General features: G+C 53.2%; 1 protein-coding gene across 4 annotated transcripts in view; it reads left to right on the top strand.

Annotated features, from left to right (window-relative positions):
* Positions 1-22,047, top strand: part of DNMT1 (DNA methyltransferase 1) — a 44,024-nt gene extending 21,977 nt beyond the window's left edge. For 3 of the 4 annotated variants that reach the window (XM_082623914.1, XM_082623913.1, XM_082623915.1), the window contains exons 15-40: positions 65-145; positions 228-337; positions 4,248-4,366; positions 4,648-4,740; positions 5,589-5,740; positions 5,901-6,088; positions 6,189-6,372; positions 7,858-7,955; positions 8,302-8,449; positions 9,867-9,982; positions 10,174-10,378; positions 10,455-10,588; positions 11,581-11,754; positions 13,797-14,018; positions 14,906-15,098; positions 16,030-16,114; positions 16,316-16,444; positions 16,594-16,876; positions 17,174-17,315; positions 17,903-18,069; positions 18,523-18,700; positions 19,389-19,584; positions 19,894-20,057; positions 20,198-20,314; positions 21,138-21,228; positions 21,690-22,047. In XM_082623914.1, the coding sequence (XP_082480040.1) occupies positions 65-145; positions 228-337; positions 4,248-4,366; positions 4,648-4,740; positions 5,589-5,740; positions 5,901-6,088; positions 6,189-6,372; positions 7,858-7,955; positions 8,302-8,449; positions 9,867-9,982; positions 10,174-10,378; positions 10,455-10,588; positions 11,581-11,754; positions 13,797-14,018; positions 14,906-15,098; positions 16,030-16,114; positions 16,316-16,444; positions 16,594-16,876; positions 17,174-17,315; positions 17,903-18,069; positions 18,523-18,700; positions 19,389-19,584; positions 19,894-20,057; positions 20,198-20,314; positions 21,138-21,228; positions 21,690-21,721 (3,801 nt within the window). In that variant the 3' untranslated portion in view covers positions 21,722-22,047. Of the gene's footprint in view, positions 1-64; positions 146-227; positions 338-4,247; positions 4,367-4,647; positions 4,741-5,588; positions 5,741-5,900; positions 6,089-6,188; positions 6,373-7,857; positions 7,956-8,301; positions 8,450-9,866; positions 9,983-10,173; positions 10,379-10,454; positions 10,589-11,580; positions 11,755-13,796; positions 14,019-14,905; positions 15,099-16,029; positions 16,115-16,315; positions 16,445-16,593; positions 16,877-17,173; positions 17,316-17,902; positions 18,070-18,522; positions 18,701-19,388; positions 19,585-19,893; positions 20,058-20,197; positions 20,315-21,137; positions 21,234-21,689 lie in introns of all 4 variants that reach the window. The other variant, XM_082623916.1, reaches the window with a different exon arrangement.
* Positions 22,048-26,560: the final 4,513 nt, after the last annotated feature.

Raw genomic sequence — 26,560 nt, 5'->3', positions numbered from 1 at the left:
GCACCACCAGTGCGATGGCTTGGGGCTGGCTCTCTGAGCGCCGTCTGTGTTCGTGCTTCCACAGACTGATCCTCTGAAGTGCATTGAGTGCGGACAGTACCTGGATGACCCCGAGCTAAGATATGAACAGCATCCCCCTGATGCAGTAAGTTCCAGCTGTTGTTTTCAGCCTTATGTTGATAGTTTCCTGTCTCTTGTGTCTCTAGTTAATGGTCAATGTCTCTCAGGTGGAAGAGATACAGTTGTTGACAAATGAGAGACTGTCCATCTTTGATGCCAATGAATCTGGCTTTGAGAGTTACGAGGATTTTCCCCAACACAAACTGACCTGCTTCAGGTAACTGATACGCCTCTGCTTTATCGTAACGGGGCATTTTCCTAAAGACACCTAAGTTCTTAATATCCTAGTGAAGTTTTTAACACCTAACCTGCGACATTTTAAGCTGCTCACACAAGATACGGGCCAGCAAGCTGGTAGACGTCTGGTAGACAATTGCTGGTGGTGGTGGCGGTGGCAGTGGCGCGGGTGGTGGTGGTGGTGGTGCGGGTGGTGGTGGTGGTGGCGGTGGTGGCGGTGGTGGCGGTGGTGCGGGTGGTGGCGGTGGTGGTGCGGGTGGTGGCGGTGGCGGTGGTGCGGGTGGTGGCGGTGGCGGTGGCGGTGGTGCGGGTGGTGGCGGTGGCGGTGGTGCGGGTGGTGGCGGTGGCGGCGGTGGCGGTGGCGGCGGTGGCGGCGGTGGCGGTGGCGGTGGTGGTGGTGCAGGTGGTGGCGGTGCAGGTGGTGGCGGTGGCGGTGGTGGTGCTGCGGGTGGTGGTGCAGGTGGTGGTGGTGGTGGCGGTGGTGGTGGTGGTGGCGGTGGTGGTGGCGGTGGTGGTGGTGGTGGCGGTGGTGGTGGCGGTGGTGGTGGTGGTGGCAGTGGTGGTGGCGGTGGTGGTGGTGCGGGTGGTGGCGGTGGCGGTGGCGGTGGTGGTGGTGCTGGTGGTGGTGCGGGTGGTGGTGGTGCTGGTGGTGGTGGTGGTGGTGCGGGTGGTGGTGGTGGTGGTGGTGGTGGCGGTGGTGGTGGCGGTGGCGGTGGCGGTGGTGGTGCGGGTGGTGGTGGTGGTGGTGGTGGTGGCGGTGGTGGCGGTGGCGGTGGTGCGGGTGGTGGTGGTGGTGGTGCGGGTGGTGGTGGTGGTGGTGGTGGTGGTGGTGGCGGTGGTGCGGGTGGTGGCGGTGGTGCGGGTGGTGGTGGTGCTGGTGGTGGTGGTGGTGGTGCGGGTGGTGGTGGTGGTGGTGGTGGTGGTGCGGGTGGTGGTGGTGGTGGTGGTGCGGGTGGTGGTGGTGGTACGGGTGGTGGTGGTGGTGGTGGCGGTGGCGGTGGTGGTGGCGGTGGTGGTGGTGGTGGTGGTGCGGGTGGTGGTGGTGGTGGTGGTGGCGGCAGTGGCGGCGGTGGCGGTGGCGGCGGTGGTGGCGGTGGCGGTGGTGCGGGTGGTGGTGGTGGTGGTGCGGGTGGTGGTGGTGGTGGTGGTGGTGGTGGTGGCGGTGGTGCGGGTGGTGGTGGTGGTGGCGGTGGTGCGGGTGGTGGTGGTGGGGCGGGTGGTGCGGGTGGTGGTGGTGGGGCGGGTGGGCGGGTGGTTACAGCTCTACCTGTTAGCTCTTCAGCAGGTGAGCATCCTGGAGCTCATTCAGGTGAGGGCCAGCTATTTGCTAGGTCCTGCCCGAGGTGCTACAGATGCAGCACCTCAGCTCCCTGGTCTCATGGAGGCAGAACAAAAGTTAGGCCTGTCGGGTAGTGACACTGTGACAGATGTGAAAAGCATGGGGAGCAGAGAGTGGGTGGGGGTAAGTTGTTTAGAATGGAGAGGAAGGGACTGAGCAAAGACCTCGGTGGCTTAAGAACAAGCCGAGGGGATAGTGAGGGAAAGACACCAGGAGAAGGGAGCAGCACGTGGAGGCTGGGAGGTGGGCACGTTGGCCAGGGAAGACTAGGTGAGAGGCTGTGTGGCTAGGGTAGAGGGACTGGGGTGAGTGGTAGGGGAACAGGGCTCTGGGGAGGGGCCTGGATCCTGCAGGGCTTTTTGCAGGCCGTGGCAGTGATGCCGGGCTCTTCGGCCTAGAGGTCCATGGCGTCTGGACTGTACCTTTGGAAGGGCTCAGACGAGCCTGTGAGTGAGCAGAGTCCCCGTGCTCTCCAGCCCCCTTGGTTCTGTTCTGTCCCCCTCACTGGAGGTGCTTCACTTTGCTTCTTGTGGGAAATGGCTTGGCTCCAGGACCAGCCCATGTCTTCTTTCAAGCTTTGGCATGTGCTTTTCCGCTCCTTGGACCAGAGAATAGTAGGAGGGGTGGGTGGGCCGCCTGTTGTAGCCTCAGGTGGAGTCATTTCTGGGCAGCCTTTCCGACGCTCCTGCCCCACAGTGGGTTGGGGGGCTCTGGGCCCAGGGAAACCCCAGTATGTTTCTCCTGCAGTACTCTGTACACTCGCTGTGGTTGGTGGTGTCTCCCACGCTCCACGATCAGGATGCTGATCTGTAGTGGAATGCTGGCCATCTACCAGCGATCCCCTGGCTCAACCTCTGCCTGACAGCACAGGGGAAACATGCTGTTGGCATGGCTGACATTCATGGCCTCATGCTTCCCTGTGGCATTCCTGGGGCAGAGGCTCAGGAGAACTAGGGGCCGGGGCCACTGTAGTCGGGAGTGTCAGGGCTTGGGGTCTCCTGGCCACTCCTCAAGAATAGGAGGTTGGGAAGGGGGCAGTAAGAACACACTTCCTAGGAATGACATGCCTTTGCAGCATCAGGCCATTGGAGCGAGACCACCTGGGTTAACTAGGAACTCTGTTTACCTCTGGTACTTGGGCTGAAAGTGGCAGCTGGAAACAAGTCCTTCCTGTGAACCAGTGGGTCCTGCCCCTGCCTGGGACTTGGCACTTCTCCCTGATGTCACCTCTACTGAGGGAGCGTGTGGACAGCCCGACAGGCTGGGTGCTGAATCCTCCTCTTCTGTGCATCTGCGGTGTCCTGCCCTCCCTTGGTCCATCTTTCCCACATCTTCGGGTCCTGATGGCAAGGCTGTGACCCGTGTCTGCCTACCATGCCTGGTAGGGGAACTCCAGTCAAAGTGGTCATGTTTTAATTTTTTTTAATTGTGTGAGAGTCCAAGATGTGGATTTTTGGCTTCCAAGGGCCTAGGTGGTGGGAGCGTGGTGGTGCTCTCAGACCTGCACGGATTCCATGTGACCCGCCTGGACTCTGAGGGGTAGCACGGCACTCTGGCCTCGAGACCAGCATGAGCAGGTTCATAAGCAGAACCCACCCCAAACCCGTGATTTTCTCAAGTTTGGCATTCTGCTTAATGATGCACATTCTCTCAGATGTCAAGGAGCATCTCTAGGCAGTAGATGCCCTTAAACTTGAGGCTGAACCCCCAGAGGGAGGTGGAAGTCCTTCCTTCCAATGTCCTTGATGTACCTCACCTTTTTTTTTTTCTTTTTTTTTTGTGGTACGCGGGCCTCTCACTGCTGTGGCCTCTCCCGCTGCGGAGCACAGGCTCCGGACGCGCAGGCTCAGCGGCCATGGCTCACAGGCCCAGCCGCTCCGCGGCATGTGGGATCCTCCCGGACCAGGGCATGAACCCGTGTCCCCTGCATCGGCAGGCGGACCCCCAACCACTGCGCCACCAGGGAAGCCGTGTACCTCACCTTTTATGCTGTTGTATAATGTGCTTCATTTTAATTTTTTTTAATGAGGTGAAAGTCACATAGCACAAAATTAACCATATATGAAATGTTATGAAGCAGTAAATCCACAGGAACAAAGCAGATTAGCAGTTGCCAGGGGTGGGGAGGGGATAGGGAGTGACAGCTCAGTGGGTGTGAGGTTTCATTTTCAGCAACAAGAACATTTTGGAGCTAGAGGGGATGGCTGTACAGCTGTGGGTAGGATGTGTTTGAGAAGCCATTGCTTCTCCACTAGCAGCTCACAGAGGGAGGTGTAGCAGGTGGTGCCCTTGTGAGATTTCCCGCCATCCCACTATCAGTCTCGCTGACCTCTCCACGTTGCCTTTTCAGACACTTATACTCTTGATACCCAGGTGGGCGAATCAGGTAGAAGCTGTTTGGGTGAAAGAACACTGTACTGAGCCAGTGTTCTGGCAACCAAGGAGACAACTGAGTCTAGGGACTGCACGTAGTCCACCTCGTGTCTGAGCTTGACTCTGTACTTCAACCTGCCTTTGGTCAGCTGGTAAATCCACTCTGTCGCCTGTCTAGCGTGTACTGTAAACGAGGTCACCTGTGCCCGATCGACACCGGCCTCATTGAGAAGGATGTCGAGCTCCTCTTTTCTGGTTCAGCAAAGCCAATATATGAGGATGACCCGTCTCCCGAAGGTAAGTGGCACGTTCCAGGTTGTTTGGGACAGTTTACAAACAAAACTTTGAGATGAGAGCAATATTCAACTGGAACTATTGCCTCTTAAAGTTAGGGCTTGAGACTGGGCTGTGAGCAGCTACGAGCAGACTCTCTGATGGCTCCAGTAAGGACTGCCCGGCTTGGCTGATAAGAGGTGTCGGCTCAGGTGGGCACTCAGTGCCACTTCACCCTCCTCAGTTTTTGAGAGGCGTATTCTTAGTCTACTTTCCTTTCAGGAAACTTTTTTCCCCCCTTTTAGGTGGTGTTAATGGCAAAAATCTTGGTCCAATAAATGAATGGTGGATTGCTGGCTTTGATGGAGGTGAAAAGGCTCTCCTTGGCTTTAGCACCTGTAAGTATGTGACCAATCGTGGACTCTTCTGGGAGCTGAAAGGGCCCTTCGCTCCTGTCTTTCATAGGGCTTGGTTGGGCTCTGGGAAGTGTCAGGCTCATGTGACCATGTGGAAAGCATGTCAGGTTTGAATGGAATGGGCCCTTTTTTTTTTTTAAGATTTATCATTTACTTATTTTATTTACTTTGGCTGCATTGGGTCTTTGTTGAGGCATGCGGGCTCTTCGTTGTGATGCGCGGGCTTCTATCTAGCTGTGGTGTGTGGGTTTTTTCTTCTTTAGTTGTGGCATGTGGGCTCCAGGGCATGTGGGCTCTGTAGTTGTGGCATGGGTTCCAGAGCACGTGGGCTCTGTAGTTTGCGGCATGTGGGCTCTAGTTGAGGCGCGCGAGATCAGTAGTTGTGGCATGTGGGCTTAGTTGCTCCGTGGCATGTGGGATCTTCGTTCCCTGCCCAGGGGTCGAACCTGCATCCCCTCCATTGTAAGGCGGATTCTTAACCACTGCACCACCAGGGAGGTCCCTGGAATGACCTTATATTAGCTACAACTGGCCCTGGAACTGACCCTCTGGTATAAAAGCAGGTCATGTTCTTGCAGGAAACCCAAACTGAATTCCAAAAACCAGAATCGAGCCAAAGGAAAGCCACTTGGCCAGTCTCCGTCCTCCAGCTGGCTCAGACAGGCCCCTTCTGAATGAGCTAACTCTGGACTGTACTTCATGTTTTTTGACATTTGGGTACAGAATGACTCTTAGCCTGTTATGTACGCCTCGTAGCCTCATCCCTGCCCTTTGGCCACTGTAGCTGCCATCAGGTTCAAACTGCTCTCTTAAACATCTATTCACTGCAGCATTTGCCGAATACATTTTGATGGATCCCAGCCCAGAGTATGCACCACTGTTCAGCGTGATGCAAGAGAAGATCTACATAAGTAAGATAGTAGTTGAGTTCCTGCAGAACAACACTGACTCAACATACGAAGACCTGATCAATAAGATTGAGGTAAGAGGTTAAGGTTATTCACAATATGGGATTCACACCTATTTATATGAGATGTGCTAGAAAACATGTTCAGAGTCAGCAGAAATTGTTTATTTGATTTAGACCAGTTTTGCTTAAGCCTAAGGGAAACCTCTGGTTTTTTTTTTTTTTTTCCTAAAAGACCACTGTTCCTCCTTCTATGCTGAACCTGAATCGATTCACAGAGGATTCTCTCCTTCGACACGCCCAGTTTGTGGTGGAACAAGTAGAGAGTTATGATCGGGCTGGGGACAGTGACGAGCAGCCCATCTTCCTGACCCCCTGCATGAGAGACCTGATCAAGTTGGCCGGGGTCACCTTGGGAAAAAGGTAAGGATGCAGCAGGAATGAGACTGAAGACGTGAGACAGAAGGCAGAGCATCCTGTGCGCTCTTCCCAGCCTGCTAACACCATGGAAACTCTCTCCCAGGCGAGCTGAAAGGCGGCAGACCATCCGGCATCCTGCCAGGGAGAAGGACAGAGGCCCCACCAAAGCCACCACTACGAAGCTGGTCTATCAGATCTTCGACACTTTCTTTGCGGAGCAAATTGAAAAGGATGACAAAGAAGACAAGGAGAATGCCTTTAAACGCCGGCGGTGTGGCGTCTGTGAGGTAACCTTGCCTGCTCCCCTTGTAAATCTCTGAGGAACTCACTTCTTTCTCTTTCTGGCTTGAGATTTTCACTGCTCAAATGTGACCCCTAAAACAGAAGCTAGAAGAAAGAGTTAGTGATCTGGGGGGACTTGCATTTCTTCTGGGACGGCTGTCAAAAGAGGCGTGCTCGGGCACTTTGCCGTCAGCACCACCGTTGTTGCAGAGGAGCCTGGCCTTCTGGGTGCCTTTGCTCTGGCTGCGTCCCACTGTGTCCTCAGGCCCTGGTGTAAGGGCAGAGGGAGTGACTGCCCCACAGAGGCGCTGCTTCCTCCAAGTAGGGACATCCACCCAGGAGCCTGCCTTGTCTCATGGCATCAATTCCCTGGGAAAGTGGGGACTTTGTCCAGCTTAGCTTTGAGGCCTGAAAAGACCTCTCTTACTGAATTTTTTAATATATATTTACTTCACTCTAGAGGAATTAATCCACCTAATTCCATGACCCAGGGATCAGGTCTGTTGGGTAGGCCATAAAGTTCGTTTGGGTTTCTCTATCCAATCTTTTGGAAAACCCGAACGAACTTTTTGGCCAACCCAGTGTTTTGGTATCTGTTTGACTTAATTTGGATGAAAACTTAAATACAAAAATACAGCAGCTGCCTTCAGAACTGCCCTGCATTCACACTGGCCACTGACTTCAGAGTGTCTCCTTTGTCTTCAGTGGCTGCCCTTAAATAGGAATTTGCATGTCCTCACCATTCTTGTTGTGGTTTTACTTTATTTCATCTAGCACATATGTATCCAAGCTTTAAAAAAATTTTTTAAGAAAGTATACGTAAACTGGAATCTTTCACAGCTGTTATGTGTGTTTGTTTGTTTCTTTTTCAAATTGTATTCATGCACATTTTTAATTGAATTCTCACAATACCCCAGTAGGTGAGTCAGATATCTCCCAGAGACAATGTTAACATGACATATTCAAAGACATGCAGAAGCCAGGAGTAGAAGTGAGCTGGAACACTCCTTACTGCGGTGCCCCCAATTCCGGGACTAATCTGTGTCTGCCACGTGACCTTCAGTATCTCCGCGGGAGCTGTTTGGAGGTCACACTAGTTAACACTTTAACTATTCCATAATATTTCATTGTGACTCTTCCAGCTTATCCCTCAGTGATGGGCAACCTGATACTCTAACGAGGCTTCCTGTGACTCTTCTCTACTTAGAAGCAGAATTGCTGGGGTGTAGGTCACATACTTAACTTTGATCTGGAACAGTGTTCTCCAGAGTGGGGTCACCAAATTATCCTTTGAGCAGTGCGAGTTCTCATTTCCCCACACCTGTCCCAGCACCATGTGTCAGGCTTAACCTATGCAAACCTCGTGTCTTGTTCCTAACTCTTACTTCCCTTACTTCTAATGAGGTTAAATTTACAGTTTTTAAATTCACCAAAAACTGGTTACCAGCTGTTACTAATGACTGTTTGATTACTTTTTAAATGTGTTTTAGATTTGTCAACAGCCTGAGTGTGGAAAGTGTAAAGCCTGTAAGGATATGGTTAAATTTGGTGGTAGCGGAAGGAGCAAACAGGCTTGCCAAAAGAGGAGGTAGGTTTGGCCAACGCTTGTTCTTGAAATGGAGGAAAATGCCAGCTGATGGCAAATAGGCTTTGTGTGGGACAGCTGGGTTGGCAGGTACAGAGCAGTCAGGGTCCCTTTGTCTAGCGCTGTCACCAGGCCTGTCCCTGTTTTCTAAGTAAAACACCTTCAGTTGGTTTTACTATTTTTTTTTTCTGCCTGCGCCGAGAGGCTTGTGGGATCTTAGTTCCCTGACCAGGGATTGAACCCGGGCCCCAGCAGTGAGAGCACAGAGTCCTAACCATTGGACCGCCAGGGAATTCCCAACTGGTTTTACTTTTAAAGAGGACCTTGCTTATAATAACTGACTTTGTAGGTGTCCCAACATGGCCATGAAGGAGGCAGATGATGATGAAGAAGTGGATGACAATATTCCAGAGATGCCATCACCCAAAAAGATGCATCAGGGGAAGAAAAAGAAGCAGAACAAGGATCGGATCTTTTGGGTTGGAGAAGCTGTCAAGGTAATCCAGGAGCAGGCTCTCAGTCGTTTTAGTGCTGCCCTTCTGAGAAGCCAGTTGTCTCGTGGTATCTCGCTGCCAGACGTCTTAAGCAGCCTGAGCCCTGCAGCTGAGGAACCTGCCCATTTGTCCCGTGAGCAGAGCAGAGCTGGCTGAGAGGCCGAGGCCTGTGGTCAAGCACCTGAAATGCATTTTTTTGCTTGTACGCCCAAGGACTCAGTTTTCATCACACTCCAAAATGGGCTTTTTAAAAATATATTTATTTATTTATTTATTTTATGTATTGATTTTTGGCTGCATTGGATCTTCATTTCTGTGCATAGGCTTTCTCTAGTTGCAGCGAACGGGGGCTACTCTTTGTTGTGGTACACAGGCTTCTCATTGTGGTGGCTTCTCTTTGTTGTGGAGCACAGGCTATAGGTGCATGGGCTCCAGTAGTTGTGGCACGCAGGCTCAGTAGTCGTGGCTCTCGGGCTCTAGAGCGCAGACTCAGTAGTCGTGGTGCACGGACTTAGTTGCTCCATGGCATGTGGGATCTTACCGGACCAGGACTCGAACCGGTGTCCCTTGTGTCGGCAGGCGGATTCTTAACCTCCACGCCACCAGGGAAGTCCCCAGAATGGGCATTTGATACACTTCTTGGGGTGTCAGGCTGGTTCCCCTTGCAACCTTGTTTTGAAGAGAGCCTTCACAGTCCTCTCTGGCCTAGGAGTAGGTGTTTGGGGGCACTAGCAGACCGCCTCCCGGGGGTTCTGTGGCTACCTGCCTGTCTAAGGGTCAAATCCTTTACCGAAGCTGGAGAGTGAATGTCATCTCAGTGTTGTTCCCTCGATGTCCATAAGCCAAAGATGGTCAGTTCCCTCAACAAGCGTGAGGCCTACCCTGCTGGATGCTGCTCTAGGCCTAGGCATAACTAAGCCCCTGCCTGTGACACATGTACTGTCAGGAGGGCGGGGGGCAGGAAGGGTGCTGGGGCCACGGAGGCTTCTTGGTGGGGCAACATCTGAGCTGAGACCAAAAGGTTGGAGAGTAGCCAGCGCATGAAGGTCTGGGGAGGAACCAGAGCACAGGCCCTGAGGTGGGACCAGCTTTCCTTGTGGGAGAGAAGGAAGGAGGTCCGTGTGGCTAAGGGAGGTGTGGGGAGTGGGGTGCAGTGCTATTACAATTGAATGCTAGAATCCCATTTGCTGCTGACACAAGAGGGCAAAGGAGGTGATAGAGGGATGTGAGCAGCCTTTGCTGCAGGCTTCCAGCCAAAGAAGTTGGATGTTCTCTATAGTAGCCAGGCTGGTAGAGCTCATGGCTTCTTGAAGAAATTGTTATGAGTGATACTTTCCTATAAAGTAACAGGAACTCGCAGGTCAAGCCTAGCACGGACCTTCAAACCCATCCTCACCTGAAATTAAGCTCTTGTTTTCAGACCGATGGGAAGAAGAGTTACTATAAGAAGGTATGCATCGACTCGGAAACCCTGGAAGTGGGGGACTGTGTTTCTGTTATTCCAGATGATTCTTCAAAACCACTGTATTTAGCAAGGTTTGTGTCCTTCCCTCTGCTTGACTTCAGCCCACACTTTCTGTTGAGTAAGTAGGAGTGCCTATTTTGTAAGAATAGCAGCAGCTCTTTGCCCTATACTAAAACCAAAAAATACATGTCCCCCAAGGAGACTCGGTCCAGATCTGCCGGTCAAGTTAGAACTCTCTTCCCGCCCCCTCTTCTGGCTCCAGGGTCACGGCGCTGTGGGAGGACAGCAGCAACGGGCAGATGTTTCATGCCCACTGGTTCTGTGCTGGGACGGACACGGTCCTCGGGGCCACGTCGGACCCCCTGGAGCTGTTCCTGGTAGACGAATGTGAGGACATGCAGCTTTCATATATTCACAGCAAAGTGCAGGTCGTCTATAAAGCCCCGTCGGAAAACTGGGCCTTGGAGGTGAGTGCCTGGCGCCCTTTGTGTGCCCCTCCTCAATGTGTGAGGTCATCATGGCTGACGGCAGCCTCATCTCTAGGGAGGCGTGGACCCTGAGGCCATGATGGCGGAGGATGACGGAAAGACCTATTTCTACCAGCTTTGGTATGACCAAGACTACGCAAGATTTGAGTCCCCTCCAAAAACTCAGCCAATGGAGGACAACAAGTACAAGTGAGTGCCGCGACTGGGCTCCTGGGCTACTCTGTCGGTGCTCGAGGACGCCATGCGTCTGCATGAACCCCTCGAGCTTTTCCTGTGCTTCTCTGCTGGGTTTGCTTTCCCCACGTCTTCTGATCGTCTTCCTCACCAACCAAAGACCAGCCTGACTTGGTTGCAGTGGCTGTAAGTGTGTGGACAGCCTGGTGGGGAGTGACCCCCTCATGAGAAGCTGTCCCATCCAGGGACAGGATGTGTCTTTCTGGGTTCCTCAGTGTCTGTACCACAGATCTTGTGTCTTTTCTCATAAGTGAGACCTTTGATTCCATTTTACTCGAGCTGGTGGGGGAACGCTTTTAGGGAGGCTTTTGCTTCTTAAAAAGTGTTTAGTGCTCCACATCTTCCTTTCTAACCTTGGTACCTCACTTGTTTTAACTAAAAGTGGCAGCCAACACTTCCAGAGCGAGTGGTGTGTGACAGTAAGGCTGACAGGGCCGAGGCTAGGAGGGCTCGCTGCGGTGCTTCTGGTGTTTCTCCAGTCAACCTGGGGCTGCCTTTTGGCTTGATCTGTTTTTAAGACAATCTCTAACTCTCCTTTTAAGGGTTTATTAATCAGAAATAATGTTGAATTTTACCAAATACCTCTTCAGCCTTTAGAGATAATAGTGTGAGCCTCCTCTGACGTTTTGAGTTCCTGTCTTTACCACTGTCTGCATTATCGCTCGTGGTGGATTCTTGACCATATTCTAAGTGGTTTGTTAATGTCTTAGGATCGACTACTCAAAAGTGGGGTTGGCTTGTCATTTTCCTATTGTGTGTATCTCTGGGCTTTGGTCCCAAATAAGTGCTTTCAAAGCGTGAACATAAAAATGCAGGAAAGCCAGTTCCTCCTAACATCTGTAAATTCTTCCTCTTGGTCACCAGAGTCTGGATTAAGCCAGTGGCAGCTGCTTGTAGTCACTACCAGCCACTTAAGGGCCTTTGGTTTCTGTCCTTCACTCTTTCAGGTTCTGTGCAAGCTGCGCACGTCTGGCTGAAATGAGGCAGAAAGAAATTCCCAGGGTCATGGAGCAGCTCGAGGACCTGGATGGCCGGGTCCTCTACAGCTTAGCCACCAAGAACGGCATCCAGTATCGAGTGGGCGATGGCGTGTACCTCCCGCCCGAGGCCTTCACCTTCAAGTGAGTGCCCCTTGCTGCAGTCAGGGCCAGGAGCTCTGGGCCAGTACAGAGCTGGCTCCACAGTGTCTGCCACCCCGAAGCCCAGTACCTGCTGCTGCCGAGCTGTCAGTGTCATCTGGGGTGAGCAGACATTGTCCAGCCTTCCAGTGCAGAGTGACTATAATTCTGTGGCAGTGAAGCTGTCTGTGAAAGAAGTCAGACAGAGAGCCCGCTGGCTAAGGGAGAGCGTTAGGGTCAGTGGTGGGTTCCTGCCCAGCTGGTCATGGCAGAGACCCCCCTCCCAGTTCCCATCTATCAAGTGGGGAGAGGAGTGCCTTGCCTGCCAGGCCCCTAAGGAATAAGTGAGTTAAAAGAAAATGGCTTATTAATACAGCGCCTGGCTTAAAGTAAAGGCTGACTGTGAGTTACTTCTTGGTAAATGGGAATTGCATCAAAAGACTTCCGGGACTTCCCTGGTGGCGCACTGGTTAAAAATCCACCTGCCAGGGGCTTCCCTGGTGGCGCAGTGGTTGAGAGTCCGCCTGCCGATGCAGGGGACACGGGTTCGTGCCCCGGTCCGGGAAGATCCCACATGCCGCGGAGCGGCTGGGCCCGTGAGCCATGGCCACTGAGCCTGCACATCCGGAGCCTGTGCTCCGCAACGGGAGAAGTCACAACAGTGAGAGGACCGCGTACCACAAAAAAAAAAAAAATCCACCTGCCAATTCAGGGGACACGGGTTCGAGCCCTGGTCCGGGAAGATCCCACGTGCCGCGGAGCAACCAAGCCCGCACGCCACAGCTACTCAGCCTGCGCTCTAGAGCCTGTGCTACGCAACAAGAGAAGCCACCGCAATGAGAAGCCTGCGCACCGCAGCGAAGAGTAGCCCCCGCTCGCCACAACTAGAGAGAAAGCCCACACAGCAACGAAGACCCAAGGCAGCCAAAAATAAATAAATAAATAAAAAGACTTCCACATCAGAGGATTGATGCTCTTCGGGGAAAAATCAAAGCCACATATATTGTCCACACTTGATCCATTCCTTGTTCGTTCTAAGAACTAGTGCGTGGTTGGATTTACAACCAACATTTTCTGAGCCTAGTCAGCTCAGTTTCCTGACTTGCAATTCCATTTTCCTCGAGTCCTAATTGGAGCCCAGTCCCCATTCAGTCACCGTACATTACAAAACATCGGTCCTTCCAGGCCCGCACAGTGAGTGTGCATCACGCCCTTTAGCTCCTGTTTTTGGCCTCGAAGGGGAGGACTTCCTGTAGTGCTGTCTACCAGGTGCTCCTGGCACGGCTGAAGTGAGAGCACAGGTGTTCAGGGACACCTTTGGAGCCCGTCAGACTTCAGGGGGTCTGACGGGAAAGCACAGCAGCTGCCTTCCTGAACTTGAACTGCAGTCTTCAAAGTATGCAGCCCTGCGGTCTTGGCAGCTTGGCATCTGATTTGCTGGCCTGAGTTAGCCAGTACGTGGTCAGGCCAAATTCGGCTTGCCCAGACTGCAAGTCTTCTCCCCATGCCTCTCCCGCCTTGCCTCTGGGTCGATGCCTCAGTCAGAGTGTAGGCTGTGCCATGGTAACAACTCTAAAATCACAGAAGTTTACTTCTTGCCTGTACTGTGTGTCCATTGTGGTTCAGGCGACTCGGACTGTTGTGTCACTCAGGGCGCTGGGCTGACGGAGCCCTGCCTTCTCAGGACTCGGCAGTCAGAGGCGAGGGGGAGCACGCTGGAGGCTCTCCTGGCGCTCAGAGCTCCCGCTCCAAGTGCTTGTGCGTCCCTGCTGCACACACCTGTGGAGCTGAACGAGCCCCGCGCCTGCCCTGAGGCTGGGAGCGGGGAGAACCTGAACAGCCTTAGCAACTATACCCGGAGCACAGATGGAGAGTACCCATTTTAAAGTGTGGGTGAGATTTAACTTCTGAATCTGTTCTAAGGGTACTTAGCTGCATTAGTTTAAGGTGTTTGAATTTAAGTGGTTATTGTCACTGCTCAGTCATGCTGAGACTGCTTTTTAAGGCTTCATGTTCAGTCACTCAAAACAGTTGCTTCTCTGCAGCATTAAGCTGTCCAGTCCTGTGAAACGCCCACGGAAGGAACCTGTGGATGAAGCTCTGTATCCAGAACACTACCGGAAATACTCTGACTACATCAAAGGCAGCAACCTAGATGCCCCTGAGCCGTACCGTATTGGCCGCATAAAAGAGATCTTCTGCAGCAAGAAGAGCAACGGCAGGCCCAACGAGACCGACACCAAGATCAGAGTCAACAAGTTCTACAGGTCGGTGAGGCCTCCGCCCTTCAGGAGGCTCTGCCTGAGGCGGGGTGCTAACAGCCTACACTCAGTGCTGGTCTAAGAGTTGGGTGGAGGTATCTGTTCTTCTGAGTGTTTCTGATTACCTGGAGGGTACTGAGGATGACTACAACTACATACCACAGCCCTCGCTTTCTCTCTTAAAGCTGTAAAGCTTTGTCCAAAAGAAATCCCTGAGCAGAAGTCCAGAGTGTGACAAAGACAGGTGTGGAATGTCCTGGGCTCTGCCCGAGGCGCCCTCAGAACGCTGAGTTCTGTCCGTGTGTTCTGTCTCAGAGCACTGTCCGTGTTCTGCCCCCCTCCCCGTTCCCCATCCCCTGTTCTTCTCAGGCCCTCTTCCCTGTTCTGGGGTTTCTCTCTGTCCAACATCTTGTCTTCACTCAGTCTTTTTCTGGGATCCTAATAATGGTTAGGAGATAACCTGAAACTAATCCATACCAGATAGGTCTAAGGTTGCTCCATGTCTTAGCTAATGTACGTGGAAGAGTTTTTGAAGTCTTTGCAATAATCAGTTGAGTAATGAGAAAGAACAAGGAATCTGGCTGTTATAGGCGAATGAAGGCAGCTCTAGACATGCTTTTTAACAGGAGACCAGCAGCTGGTCTTAACACAGGACAAGTCTTTTGGGGCTACACTGGGGGCATGAAGAGCAAGCAAACCATTAGTTGAGTTCATGGCAAGGAATCCCACTTAGTCTGTGGTTAGTGCCAACTAAGGGGGTTAGTAATCAAGGTGACTTGCTGGGGTGGGGAATGGTCTTTACCCACCGATCATCTAGGCACTGTCAGGAATGTGCCATTTAATTGCCTGTCAGCTCGAGGCAAAAGAACTAACAAAGACCCTCGCACTCATAGGCCGGAGAACACGCACAAGTCCACCCCGGCGAGTTACCACGCAGACATCAACCTGCTTTATTGGAGTGACGAGGAGGCTGTGGTGGACTTCAAGGCCGTGCAGGGCCGCTGCACCGTGGAGTACGGGGAGGACCTGCCCGAGTGCCTCCAGGACTTCTCCGCTGGTGGCCCCGACCGCTTCTACTTCCTTGAGGTGGGGCCCTGGGCTCACTGGAGGGAGGGAGGGCCTTGGGGTCAGACACAGCCCCCGAGAAAGCAGTTTATCCAGAGTATGAATATGTGATATTCAAGTTGTTCTGGAATTTGACACTTTGGGCTTAAAACAGAATGTCACATTTGAGTGTCCTAAGGCAACAGCAATTTTTTTTTTTTTTCTTTTTGTGGTCCGCGGGCCTCTCACTGTTGTGGCCTCTCCCGTTGCGGAGCACAGGCTCCGGACGCGCAGGCCCAGCGGCCGTGGCTCACGGGCCCAGCCGCTCCGCGGCATGTGGGATCCTCCCGGACCGGGGCACGAACCCGCGTCCCCTGCATCGGCAGGCGGACTCTCAACCACTGCGCCACCAGGGAGGCCCCCAACAGCAATTTTTGAAGACTGTTAAGTGGCCTCTGCTGGCCTGGCCAGTGCCTGTGAGTTAGGGAAAGGTTCCTCTAGCCCTGGGAGATGTAGCCCTGCCCCCAGTGCCTTCAGCCAGGGATCCGTGTCCAGGCCGGGGCCATACAGCTGAGCCTGTGGCCTGGTTATTGAGAGTAGAGTCAGCAGTTTGTTGATTAATCTAATCACTCTTAAATTGTTTGAGCATGACTTTTCTGTGATAGGCATGTATCGTTTTAAGATAACCCATGTTTCCCCCAGGTTCCAGTGTGTACAGTGTAACTGTAACATTTGCCTATTTTTAGAATGAGTAGTCCAGGTACTTCAAATAGCAGGAATTTCAGCCACATAAAATGTGTGTATTAGTAGAATTTACCCCTCATCTCTAATGTAATAAAAATCAAAGCACTTTTTGCTTATGGCCATATTTAGGGAGAAATTAAGTAGATCTTATCAAATTAACTTAAATCGTATTTGTTAGAGAGGGGACTGGTGTTTCTCTTCCAGACTGTTGTGGTTCTTTCCTTCTCAGGCCTATAATGCCAAGAGCAAAAGCTTTGAAGATCCTCCAAACCATGCCCGTAGCCCTGGAAATAAAGGGAAAGGGAAGGGAAAAGGTATGTCGTTACTCCACGGGCTTCTTTTCAAGTCCGTCTCCTATAACTCAATTCTCGTGAATCAGTCAGTATAAAAGAGCAGCCTCTGACGTTACCTCACTCTGCTGCCGCCACCTCAAAATGAGGCCCTCTCTGAACCACCAGGGTGTTTGAAGAGAGCACGTTAGGGCCCTGATCTGACTTGGGACCTGTCTTCCACAGGGAAAAGCAGGACAAAGTCGCAAAGCTCTGAGCCGAGTGAACTGGAGACGGAAATCAAGCTGCCGAAGCTGCGGACCCTGGATGTGTTTTCTGGCTGTGGGGGTTTGTCGGAAGGGTTCCACCAAGCAGGTAGGCTCCGGGTTTCTCTCCGCACAGCTGCTAAAACCAGACCGGGCGTGTTCTGCCTGGAAGACCTTTCTGGCTCTGGTCACAGTTCTGACTAAAGAGTCTCATGCTACAGGGGGTTCACAGCTCATCTTTGTCCTTGTGTCCCCCAGGCATCTCGGAAACGCTGTGGGCCATCGAGATGTGGGACCCCGCGGCGCAGGCGTTCCGGCTGAACAATTCCGGGTCCACGGTGTTCACGGAGGACTGCAACGTCCTGCTGAAGCTGGTCATGGCCGGGGAGATGACCAACTCCCGCGGCCAGAAGCTGCCGCAGAAGGGAGACGTGGAGATGCTGTGTGGCGGGCCGCCTTGCCAAGGCTTTAGCGGCATGAACCGCTTCAACTCTCGAACCTACTCTAAGTTCAAGAACTCCCTGGTGGTCTCCTTCCTCAGGTAAACAGGCTAGAATTCCCTCTGCGTTCGGTGCTGCCCCAGGGTGACTAGATGGCCGGTCCCGGGGCTGTGCCGCGGGCGTGCCAGGGCCGAGCAGTAACTGCTTTAGCCTTCGCACCTGCTGAAGGCGGTGTGCTGAGTGAGACGCCGGTCTTTGCCTTCAGGAAGTTCACGGCTGCCCCTCCGCTAGGGAGAGACCTTGAGAGTTGGCAGGTGCGTCTTGACAAACGTCAAGCATTTGGGAGTGGCTTCTGGCAGAGTAGGTCTCCTCCTCTCTCGTCTCTCCCACCTCCACAGCTACTGCGACTACTACCGGCCCAGGTACTTCCTCCTGGAGAACGTCAGGAACTTCGTCTCCTTCAAGCGCTCCATGGTCCTGAAGCTCACGCTCCGCTGCCTGGTCCGCATGGGCTACCAGTGCACCTTCGGCGTGTTGCAGGTGGGCCCCCCGGGCAGGGGCAGAGCGGGCAGACGCGTGTGGCCGGAGAAGGGGCCGAGCAGTCCCTGGACAGCAGCAAGCTGTCTCAAACCGAAAATAGAGCTCAGAGGGACAGGCCACAGGGTGGTAACCTGCAGTGCGGGCAAGGGTTGGGGAGACGGCTGCCGGGCCCCCCTCCCATTCAGCTTCCATAGTGTCTCGGCCTCACTGATCAGCCTTGTTGGCAGCCGTGTTCCTTCCCTTGTGACTGTGGGCTGCCAGGCAGGTGGCACGGCCCCTGGTGTCTCCTCTGGCCTCTCTTCTCCCCAAGTGCTCCTTCATGTGCTATTTAAAGAGCCGGCTGGGATCGCCAGCAGGGTTCACTCCCGTCTTCTCCAGGGGCTACCGGCCATCTCCTGGGATCTTTCGTCCTTTTCTCCGGTCCCCCCTCCTGTTAGGCATGAGCCCGTGGGTTAACTAGGGGCTCTCCAGTGAGCTCCACACCGGCCAGACGCCCCAGAAAGTCAAGTGCTGCGGACCCCAGCCCTTGGCCCAGCTGATCGGGGGTGCCCACTGACCATGTGTGTGTCTGGCCCTCCCCTGCGCAGGCTGGTCAGTACGGTGTGGCCCAGACGCGGAGGCGGGCCATCATCCTGGCCGCGGCCCCCGGAGAGCAGCTCCCCCTGTTCCCAGAGCCGCTGCACGTGTTCGCGCCCCGGGCCTGCCAGCTGAGTGTTGTAGTCGACGACAAGAAGTTTGTCAGCAACATCACCAGGTAGGAGCACCCGCCGTCCTGGCACCCGTGAGCCTTCCCCGCGGGGCCTGGCGCCCGTGAGCCTTCCCCGCGATGCCTGGCGTGGGTGGGCCTCTGTGAAGGGGCCCAAGCCGAGGACACAGTGTTAGCGAGGGCTGACAGCACCGCGTCCGGCCTGCCCTGCGAACGCTCTGCCACCTCTGCTCTCGTTCTGACCCCGAGTGCCCTATGTCCAGGGCAGTGGCCAGAAGCCTGGCCGCAGTCACGGGCAGAGCCCACACTATAGCCTGTCCCCTTTTCAGATGGGATCTGGGAAGAATGCTGCCCCTGTGACCTCGGGCAGCCCTTTGACCCCGAGCCGGGTTGCCTTCTCTGAAGAAGACGGTGCCAGCAGTCGGGGGACAGCAATTGTGACTCACACACACGGTAGCTATGTGTGTCCCCAGAGGTGCCACGATCTGTGCTCTGTTGCAGGTTGAGCTCGGGTCCATTCCGAACCATCACCGTGCGGGACACGATGTCCGACCTTCCCGAGATCCGGAACGGAGCTTCGGCGCAGGAGATCTCGTACAACGGGGAGCCTCAGTCCTGGTTCCAGAGGCAGCTCCGGGGCTCGCAGTACCAGCCCATCCTCAGGGACCACATCTGTAAGGTAACGTCACCTCCATAAAGCGGGGCCTCCTCCCAGCGGCCTCCCAGGAACAGCTCTGTGGTTGCAGCCCAGTGGGGCTTGCGGGGGAAGTGGGACCTGGTCTCGGCCCCCTTCCAGCTCCTTCTGCTCTTGGCCCCTCACCCAAACTCCGCTACCTCAGCTGGCCCCCAGCCTCACACCTCACTGCCTCCTGCTTCTCCTTGCACCCCACCCCCGCCCCAGTACATGGTCCTGGAAAGTGTCAATCAGAGCTTATACTCTGCCTAGAATCAGGCTAGAATGGTGTGACTGGCTATCGTCTCCTATGACTGGTCTTGTCTCTCAGCACCACTGTTCTCTGGGTATCTCCCAAACGCACCAAACCCCAGCTCTCCCCGCCGCTGGCTCCTCCTGTCCTGCAGGGCTCAGCTCCGACGTCACCTCCTCAGTAGCCCCGCACTTGCCCGAAGCCGTCGCTTCACCCGTTCCCCCGTCGTTCCACATCCCCGCTCTGGTGTCTTCATGGCACGTGTGTAACCCCCAGGTTGTCGGTTGGGGTCACTGCCTATCTCCCACAGTGGGATACAAGCCCCTTGGGGTCCTGGTCACCGTGGTATGCCCAGTGCCCAGTACTATGGCACCCAGCCCACTGCATGTGGTCAGGTGCTCCCCGAGCTCAGCGACAGCTGGGCCTGCTGTACTCTTCCAGGACATGAGCGCCTTGGTGGCCGCTCGCATGCGGCACATCCCTCTGGCCCCAGGCTCAGACTGGCGTGACCTGCCAAACATCGAGGTGCGGCTCTCTGACGGCACCTTGGCCAGGAAGCTGCGGTACAACTACCACGACAAGAAGAATGGCTGCAGCAGCGCCGGGGCTCTCCGCGGGGTCTGCTCCTGCGTGGAAGGTGGGACCCCTGCTTGTGCCCTGGCCTCCGGGGGTGGCTTCCTCAAGTTTGATGTGAAGCCCCAGCCCCCTTAGGCTCTGCAGCGGGGCGGTGGGCTCAGGGTTTCTCAGCAGGAGATGCCGGGGCTGCCGCATAGGAACCCAGCAGCCCTGGATGGGGTGCAGACTCGCCAAGCCTGGGTGTCCCTGCTGCGCACGGCTGCTGAGGACAGGGTCCGTGATAAAGCTCTGCCTGGCAAACGGGGACTGTCGGCTGCTGTATCATCCCATTCTGTCAGCACAGCCCCATCGCAGCCCTCTCTTCCAACAGGCAAAGCCTGTGACCCTGCGGCCAGACAGTTCAACACCCTCATTCCCTGGTGCTTGCCCCACACCGGGAACAGGCACAACCACTGGGCTGGCCTCTACGGACGGCTCGAGTGGGATGGCTTCTTCAGCACAACCGTCACCAACCCCGAGCCCATGGGCAAGCAGGTAGGTCTGAGGGCCGCTCGGGCCTGGGCGGGGACAGAGGCACGGGCTTCGTGGGCCACCTCCTGCCTCTGCGTCCCAGCCCGGGGTGGGTTCCCGTGGCCCCGTCTCGTTCCCACCCCCGTCGCGCCTCTCGCCCCCAGGGCCGCGTGCTCCACCCAGAGCAGCACCGCGTCGTGAGTGTGCGGGAGTGCGCCCGCTCTCAGGGCTTCCCCGACACCTACCGGCTGTTCGGCAACATCCTGGACAAGCACCGGCAGGTCAGTGGAGCGGAGTCGGCCTGGGTCTCCTCCCCGCTGAGGAGGGGCGACCGGCACCACGCACGAAGTGGCCCTGGCGGGAGAGAGACCAGGGGGTCGGGGGTCGGGGGTCGGTGGGGAGCTTGACTCGCAGTCACTTCCGAGGGGACGCTGAGCCCCCAGAGCTGGGGGCTGACTGGCCTCAGCACTCCCACGAGGGGGTGGTCAGGAAGGAGGGACCCTGTCCCTGGGGCCCAGGGCGCTCCCGTGTCAGGCGGAGTCGCCAAGTGTGTCGGGTGCCCTGGACAGCTGAGGCACGTTTCGCCCAAAGGAAAGTTCCAGTGTATTGCAGAGAGCAGACGAAATACCCAGTGGTGAAAACTCACTGTTGCTAAGGGTTGAAAGGAACCAATAATTCCTCCTGTTTCTCAGGGCGTTCCATTTGGCTTTTAATGAGATGTATTTCCAAGAAATGCAGGCGTGTGGCTGAAAAGGCCAGCAGTGCCTGGGGGTCACAGCGAGACCCTCCCATCGCGCCCCCCTGAGCCATCCTGTGTTCTGGGAGCAGAGCTGTCAGCTACAAGTGAAACATAGCAGCTTCCATATCCGGATTCTCAGATTTTCGAAAGCCCTTTAAAGGCCCCCTTCTCTGAGTGGTGCTTGACCTGCTGGTGTTTGGGGCGGGAGGGTGGGCTGGGTGGAAGGTCTGAGCGCCATCCTGAGGGAAGGACTTTGGTGGCCTGCGTGAGCCTGAGACCAGGGGCCCAGTGACTGTGGCCGAGTGGAGGCTAGCGCTGACTCCAGCCGTGCCGAACCACACATCGCCCTCCTTCCCCCCCTGCAGGTGGGTAACGCTGTGCCACCGCCACTGGCCAAAGCCATCGGCTTGGAGATCAAGCGCTGTATGTTGGCCAGAGCGCGAGAGAGCACCTCAGGTACGGTAGGGAGCGGTGGGGACAGCAGGGGTATGGCTTTAGGCTCTGAGACTGGGGCGAGTCACCCACCCTCCCTGGTGGCCTCGCGTCTCTCAGGGTTGCTCTGAGATGAGTGAGCGTGTGGGTAAGTGCAGAGCACCGGGGCCTGGCACGCAGTGGACGAGTGGTCAGATCTCGGGGCACTTGCCTCTGTCCTGCTAAGTGAGTCTGGGTCGGCTGCGCCCGCCTCAGACACTAGCCCATAGCCCAGGTGGTCTGGAAACCTTTAGGGAGCACCTGAGCAGTGTTCAGTCTCTGAATGCTGATGCAGAGCTGCTGCAGGTTCTTATGAGGTGGTCCTTTCATGTCAGCGCCTGGGCATTAACGTAGCTCCTGGTTCACGTACCTGATGTGCTTGCCTGTTGCTTCGTGTAACATGACATACGTTCCCTGCAATGACTCTCCCTTTTATTTCTCTTCAGTTAAAATCAAGGAGGAGACTGCTAAGGACTAGTTCTGCCCTCCAATCGCCTTTGTTTCTGGCACCAGAGATCCCCAACGTGCACTGATATTGTTGTATTTTTAACATGTCAATCTGTCAGTTCAGATGTGTTGTACAAGGTGTTTGTGGCCTTGGCTGACATGAAGCTCTTCTGTGAGATTTGCTTATCAACTAATTTGACTTAGTGATGAAACTGTGCAGTACTTTGTCCGTTCTGGATTTTAAAAGTTTTTTATTATGCATTATATCAAATTTACCACTGTATGAGTGGAAATTAAGACTTTATGTAGTTTTTATATGTTGTAATATTTCTTCAAATAAATCTCTCCTATAAATCACCCTGGGTGATGACTCCTGATTTACCAGGGACTTCTGGCCGTCTCTCAGCTGAGGCTGGATGAGAGTGGGCTCCTCAGTGTCGCAGGTGACCCCGCGGAGGCCTCGTCTGAAGCTAGATGTCCCACGCCTGTTTGGGGTGGGGGTGGTGGCTCAGTTCTGGCCAATACGATGCAAGTGGAACTTGCGGGTGCGGTTTCCCAGAACGCCCTTTAAAGGAAGAGTCTTGGACTCCCCGTGGCCTTGTAGCCCTTTGGTTTGGAGCGGGCTGTGATGCCTGGCAAGGCAGCAACTGTCCTGTGACCATGAGGCCAGAAGCCCCATGCAATGGATGGTGGAGCAAAAAGAGTCACTCGTAGCCCTGACCTGCCACCCCCATGCAGAGCCCGTACTTGCTTAAGCATCTGGGAGGTGGGCTCTCCGTACTTTCACACTGACTCAGTCCTACTGACTTCTGAGATGCACAACGCTTGTCTTTGTCTTTGGGAAAAGACCTGCTATACAATGACGACAAAGCAGAAGCAAAGACATGTGGCTCACCAGCACACACAGCCCACAGGGCCGCTGTTAGGACGTCAAGTAGCACCTGCCCCACCACCTCCACGCGTGCTGTTAGGAAAGCACTTGGCATCTCAACTCTAACTGTCCATGTAAGTCATGGGTGCCTTAATCATAAGACTAAGGGACTAGGACTTCCCTGGTGGCACAGTGGTTAAGAATCCACCTGCCAGCACAGGGGACACGGGTTTGATCCCTGGTCCGGGAAGATCCCACATAACGCAGAGCAACTAAGCCCGTGCGCCACAACTACTGAGCCTGTGCTCTAGAGCCCGTGAGCCACAACTACTGAGCCCTCGTGCCGCAACTACTGAAGCCTGTGCACCTAGAGCCTTGCTTGGCAACAACAGAAGCCACCGCAATGAGAAGCCTTTGCTCGCCGCAACTAGAGAAAGCCACGTGCAGCAACAAAGACCCAATGCAGCCAAATCAATCAATCAATCTTAAAAAAAAGACTAAGGGACTAGAGATAATTCAGATGTAAAATTTAAGCTCCTTCATGGTAATTAAGATGTTCTCTCTTCTCTTGTAAAATACACTGCACTGAACATCCTTGTATGGACTCTTCCATTGTATCCTTCAAGGAAATATGTAGAGAGCTTCCTGGATCACTGAGTATAAATGTTTTCATATTTCCCTTTCAGGTCATGTGGCTGACCTACCCCCCTGGAGAGGTTTTAATGCTTCTCCCACCAACAGTGCCACCTGGACTTTACCCTACCCTGGCTTTTGCCTCTTTGATCCTTGTCAATGGAATAGTGAGTCTTGTTAGCATTTTTTTTTTTTTTTTTTTTGGCCACGTGCATGGCTTGCAGAATTAGTTCCCCGATCAGGGATTGAACCCTGGCCCTCGGCAGTGAAAGCACTTGAACCCTGGCCCTCGGCAGTGAAAGCGCGTGGGGTCCTAACCACTGGAACACCAGGGAATTCCCTTGTTAGCATTTTTTAGGAGTGATTCAACGCTCCCAAGTGTCTGGTGGCCACTGGAATTTGCTCCTTATCTCCGTGGTGACACATGCTGTCACCTCCATCCTCGCTGGGGGCTGTCCCCTGCTTGTGTTACTTTCATCTTGAGTCATCCTATCTTTGCTGTAAAGAGATTTTATTTTTAGGGATTAGATTTATATTTGTCTGCTCTTCTATTTTTTTAGAGCCTATTTAGAAAGGCCTTCCCTACCCCTAAATCAAACTAGTGTTTTCTTCCATATTTCTACGACATCTTAACATATGAATCATTGTTATGTGGCGGAAAATTGACATCTCAACTTATTTTTTCAACAGGTAACAAACGCACATGGTAAACACAACAGCTCAACATGGTAAAGTTCCCCTGTCAGATTTTATTTTTTAGCTATACGTTCTGCTTTTTTTTTTAAAGCTAAAAATGCATTAAAAAGTATATTGTGAGTTCAGTGAAAAGTATGCTAAGTCTTCATTCCCAGGCCCCCTGACCAAGACATCAAATCCTTGTCTTTCCAAAGTCCTTCTGTGCCCGAGTGCAGGTGTGTGTGTCTATCTTTGCTACAAATAAATGGTGGCATCAATTATAAGCGCTTTGCACTTTGAAGGTTGTTCTACCTAGGAGTGTCTCACTGGATTCCCATTGTAAACTGAGGTCTAATATGAAATGCACAAGTCCTGGGTGTGCAGCAGTTTATTTCCGGTAAATGAATCAGTCTGAGGACCGACATCTTTATCAAACTATAGAATGTTTCCATCACCCCAGAAGTCCCCTGTGTCCCTTCCCAGTTCAGTATCCCCCCTTGCCACCACCAACAGGCAACCTCTGGTCCACGTCCATCTTTATGGATGACTTTCACCTGTTGGTGCAGTGTGGGCTTCTCTGTCTGGCTGCTTTCACTCAGCCTAATGGTTTTGAGATTCACCCATGTTGCTAATGTATAATCGGTAGTTGGTCCCTCTTTCTCACTATGCAGAAGGAATGCCCTTATTTTAAACCTCATCAGTCTGTGTTTTAAAGTCTTCATATAGATATTACAAGTTTCTTAACTCGATTCCTAGGTATTTAATCCTTTTATTACTAATGTATGCAGGATGTTATTTTCCAAACAGTGGTCCTTTGCCTACAGAAAGATTACTGACTTTGTATTTTCTATTTATATATAAATTTTTAAACTTAGCCAACTTACTGAATTCCATCATTTTTGTGATACTTTTCCAGTTGAACAGTGTTCTGTGGCTCAGCCCTTGGGTCTCAGCTGGGTGGTGGGCTGTCCCTCAGGGGTGCAGTTCCAGGGGTGACCCAGGGTATACCTGCCTGTGAGGTATACCCACCTCCATGCACCCCGAGCTCGCTGGCCTGAGCCAGACTTGTGGACCTAGGGGGTGCTGCTGTGCTTGGGCGGGCCAGAGTGAGGGGACACTGCTGCCAGCAGCTAGCTCCTGCCACCCTGGCCGACTGGAAGGGAAATTGTTCCTTCCATCAGGGTGGAAGTTGAGCCTTTTCTGGGGAGAATAGTGATTGTAGTAGATTGGCGTACATGTACTCTATTTTTATAAATTGAAGTATAGCTGATTTACAATGTTGTGTTAATTACTGCTGTACAGCAAAGTGACTCAGTTATACATTTATATACGTGCTTTTTATATATATATTCTTTTCCCTTATGGCTTATCAAACAATATTGAATATAGTTCTCTGTGCTATACAGTAGGACCTTGTTGTTCATCCAGTCTATATATAAAAGCTTCCATCTGCTAACCCCAGCTACCCACTCCATCCCTCCCCCAACCCCCTCCTCTTGGAGACCACAAGTCTGTTCTCTATGTCTGTGACTGTTTCTGTTTCATAGATAGCTTCATTTGTGTCATATTTTATTTTATTTTATTTTATTTTATTTTATTATTTTTTTTTTTTTGCTGTACGCGGGCCTCTCACTGTTGTGGCCTCTCCCGCTGCGGAGCACAGGCTCCGGACGCACAGGCTCAGCGGCCATGGCTCACGGGCCCAGCCGCTCCGCGGCATATGGGATCCTCCCAGACCGGGGCACGAACCCGTATCCCCTGCATCGGCAGGCGGACTCTCAACCACTGCGCCACCAGGGAGGCCCTGTGTCATATTTTAGATTCCACATGTAAGTGATATCATATGGTATTTGTCTTTCTCTTTCTGATTTATTTCACTTAGCATGATAATCTCTAGTTGCATCCATGTTGCTGCAAATGGCATTATTTTGTTCTTACTTATAGCTGAGTAGTATTCCATTGTATATATGTACCACATCTTCTTTATCCATTCATCTGTTGATGGACATTTAGGTTGTTTCCATGTCTTGGCTATTGTGAATAGTGCTGCAATGAACATAGGGGTGGATGTATCTTTTTGAATTAGAGTTTTGTCCAGATATATGCCCAGGATTGCTGGATCATATAATTTTTTTTAAGATTTTTTTGATGTGGACCATTTTTAAAGTCTTTACTGAATTTGTTACAATATTGTTTTTGTTTTATGTTTTGTTTTTTTGGCCACAAGGCATGTGGGATCTTAGTTCCCTAACCAGGGAACGAACCCACACCCCCTGCATTGGAAGGTGAAGTCTTAACTACTGGACCTCCAGGGAAGTCCCAAATTGTAAGTAACCCCCTAGGTAATTCTATGTTTAGTTTTCTGAGGAGCCTCCATACTGTTTTCCACAGTGGCTACAGATTAGCATACATTTAATCAATGGAAATCCACGGGTGCTCAAAACCTCATTACCAGACTTCCCTGATGGTGCAGTGGTTAAGAATCCGCCTGCCAGTGCAGGGCACACGTGTTTGACCCTGGTCTGGGAAGATCCCACATGGCATGGAGCAACTAAGCCCGTGCACCACAACTACTGAGCCTGCGCTCTAGAGCCCGCAAGCCACAACTAGTGAGCCCACGTGCCACAGCTACTGAAGCCCGCGTGCCTAGAGCCTTTGCTCTGCAATAAGAAAGGCACACAATGAGAAGCA

The sequence above is a fragment of the Mesoplodon mirus genome, assembly GCF_964341445.2.
Source record: "Mesoplodon mirus genome assembly, chromosome: 5".
In the NCBI taxonomy this organism is placed as follows: domain Eukaryota; kingdom Metazoa; phylum Chordata; class Mammalia; order Artiodactyla; family Ziphiidae; genus Mesoplodon; species Mesoplodon mirus.
Note: the sequence above shows the minus strand (reverse complement) of the source record. Positions and strands in the feature narration are given on the sequence as shown.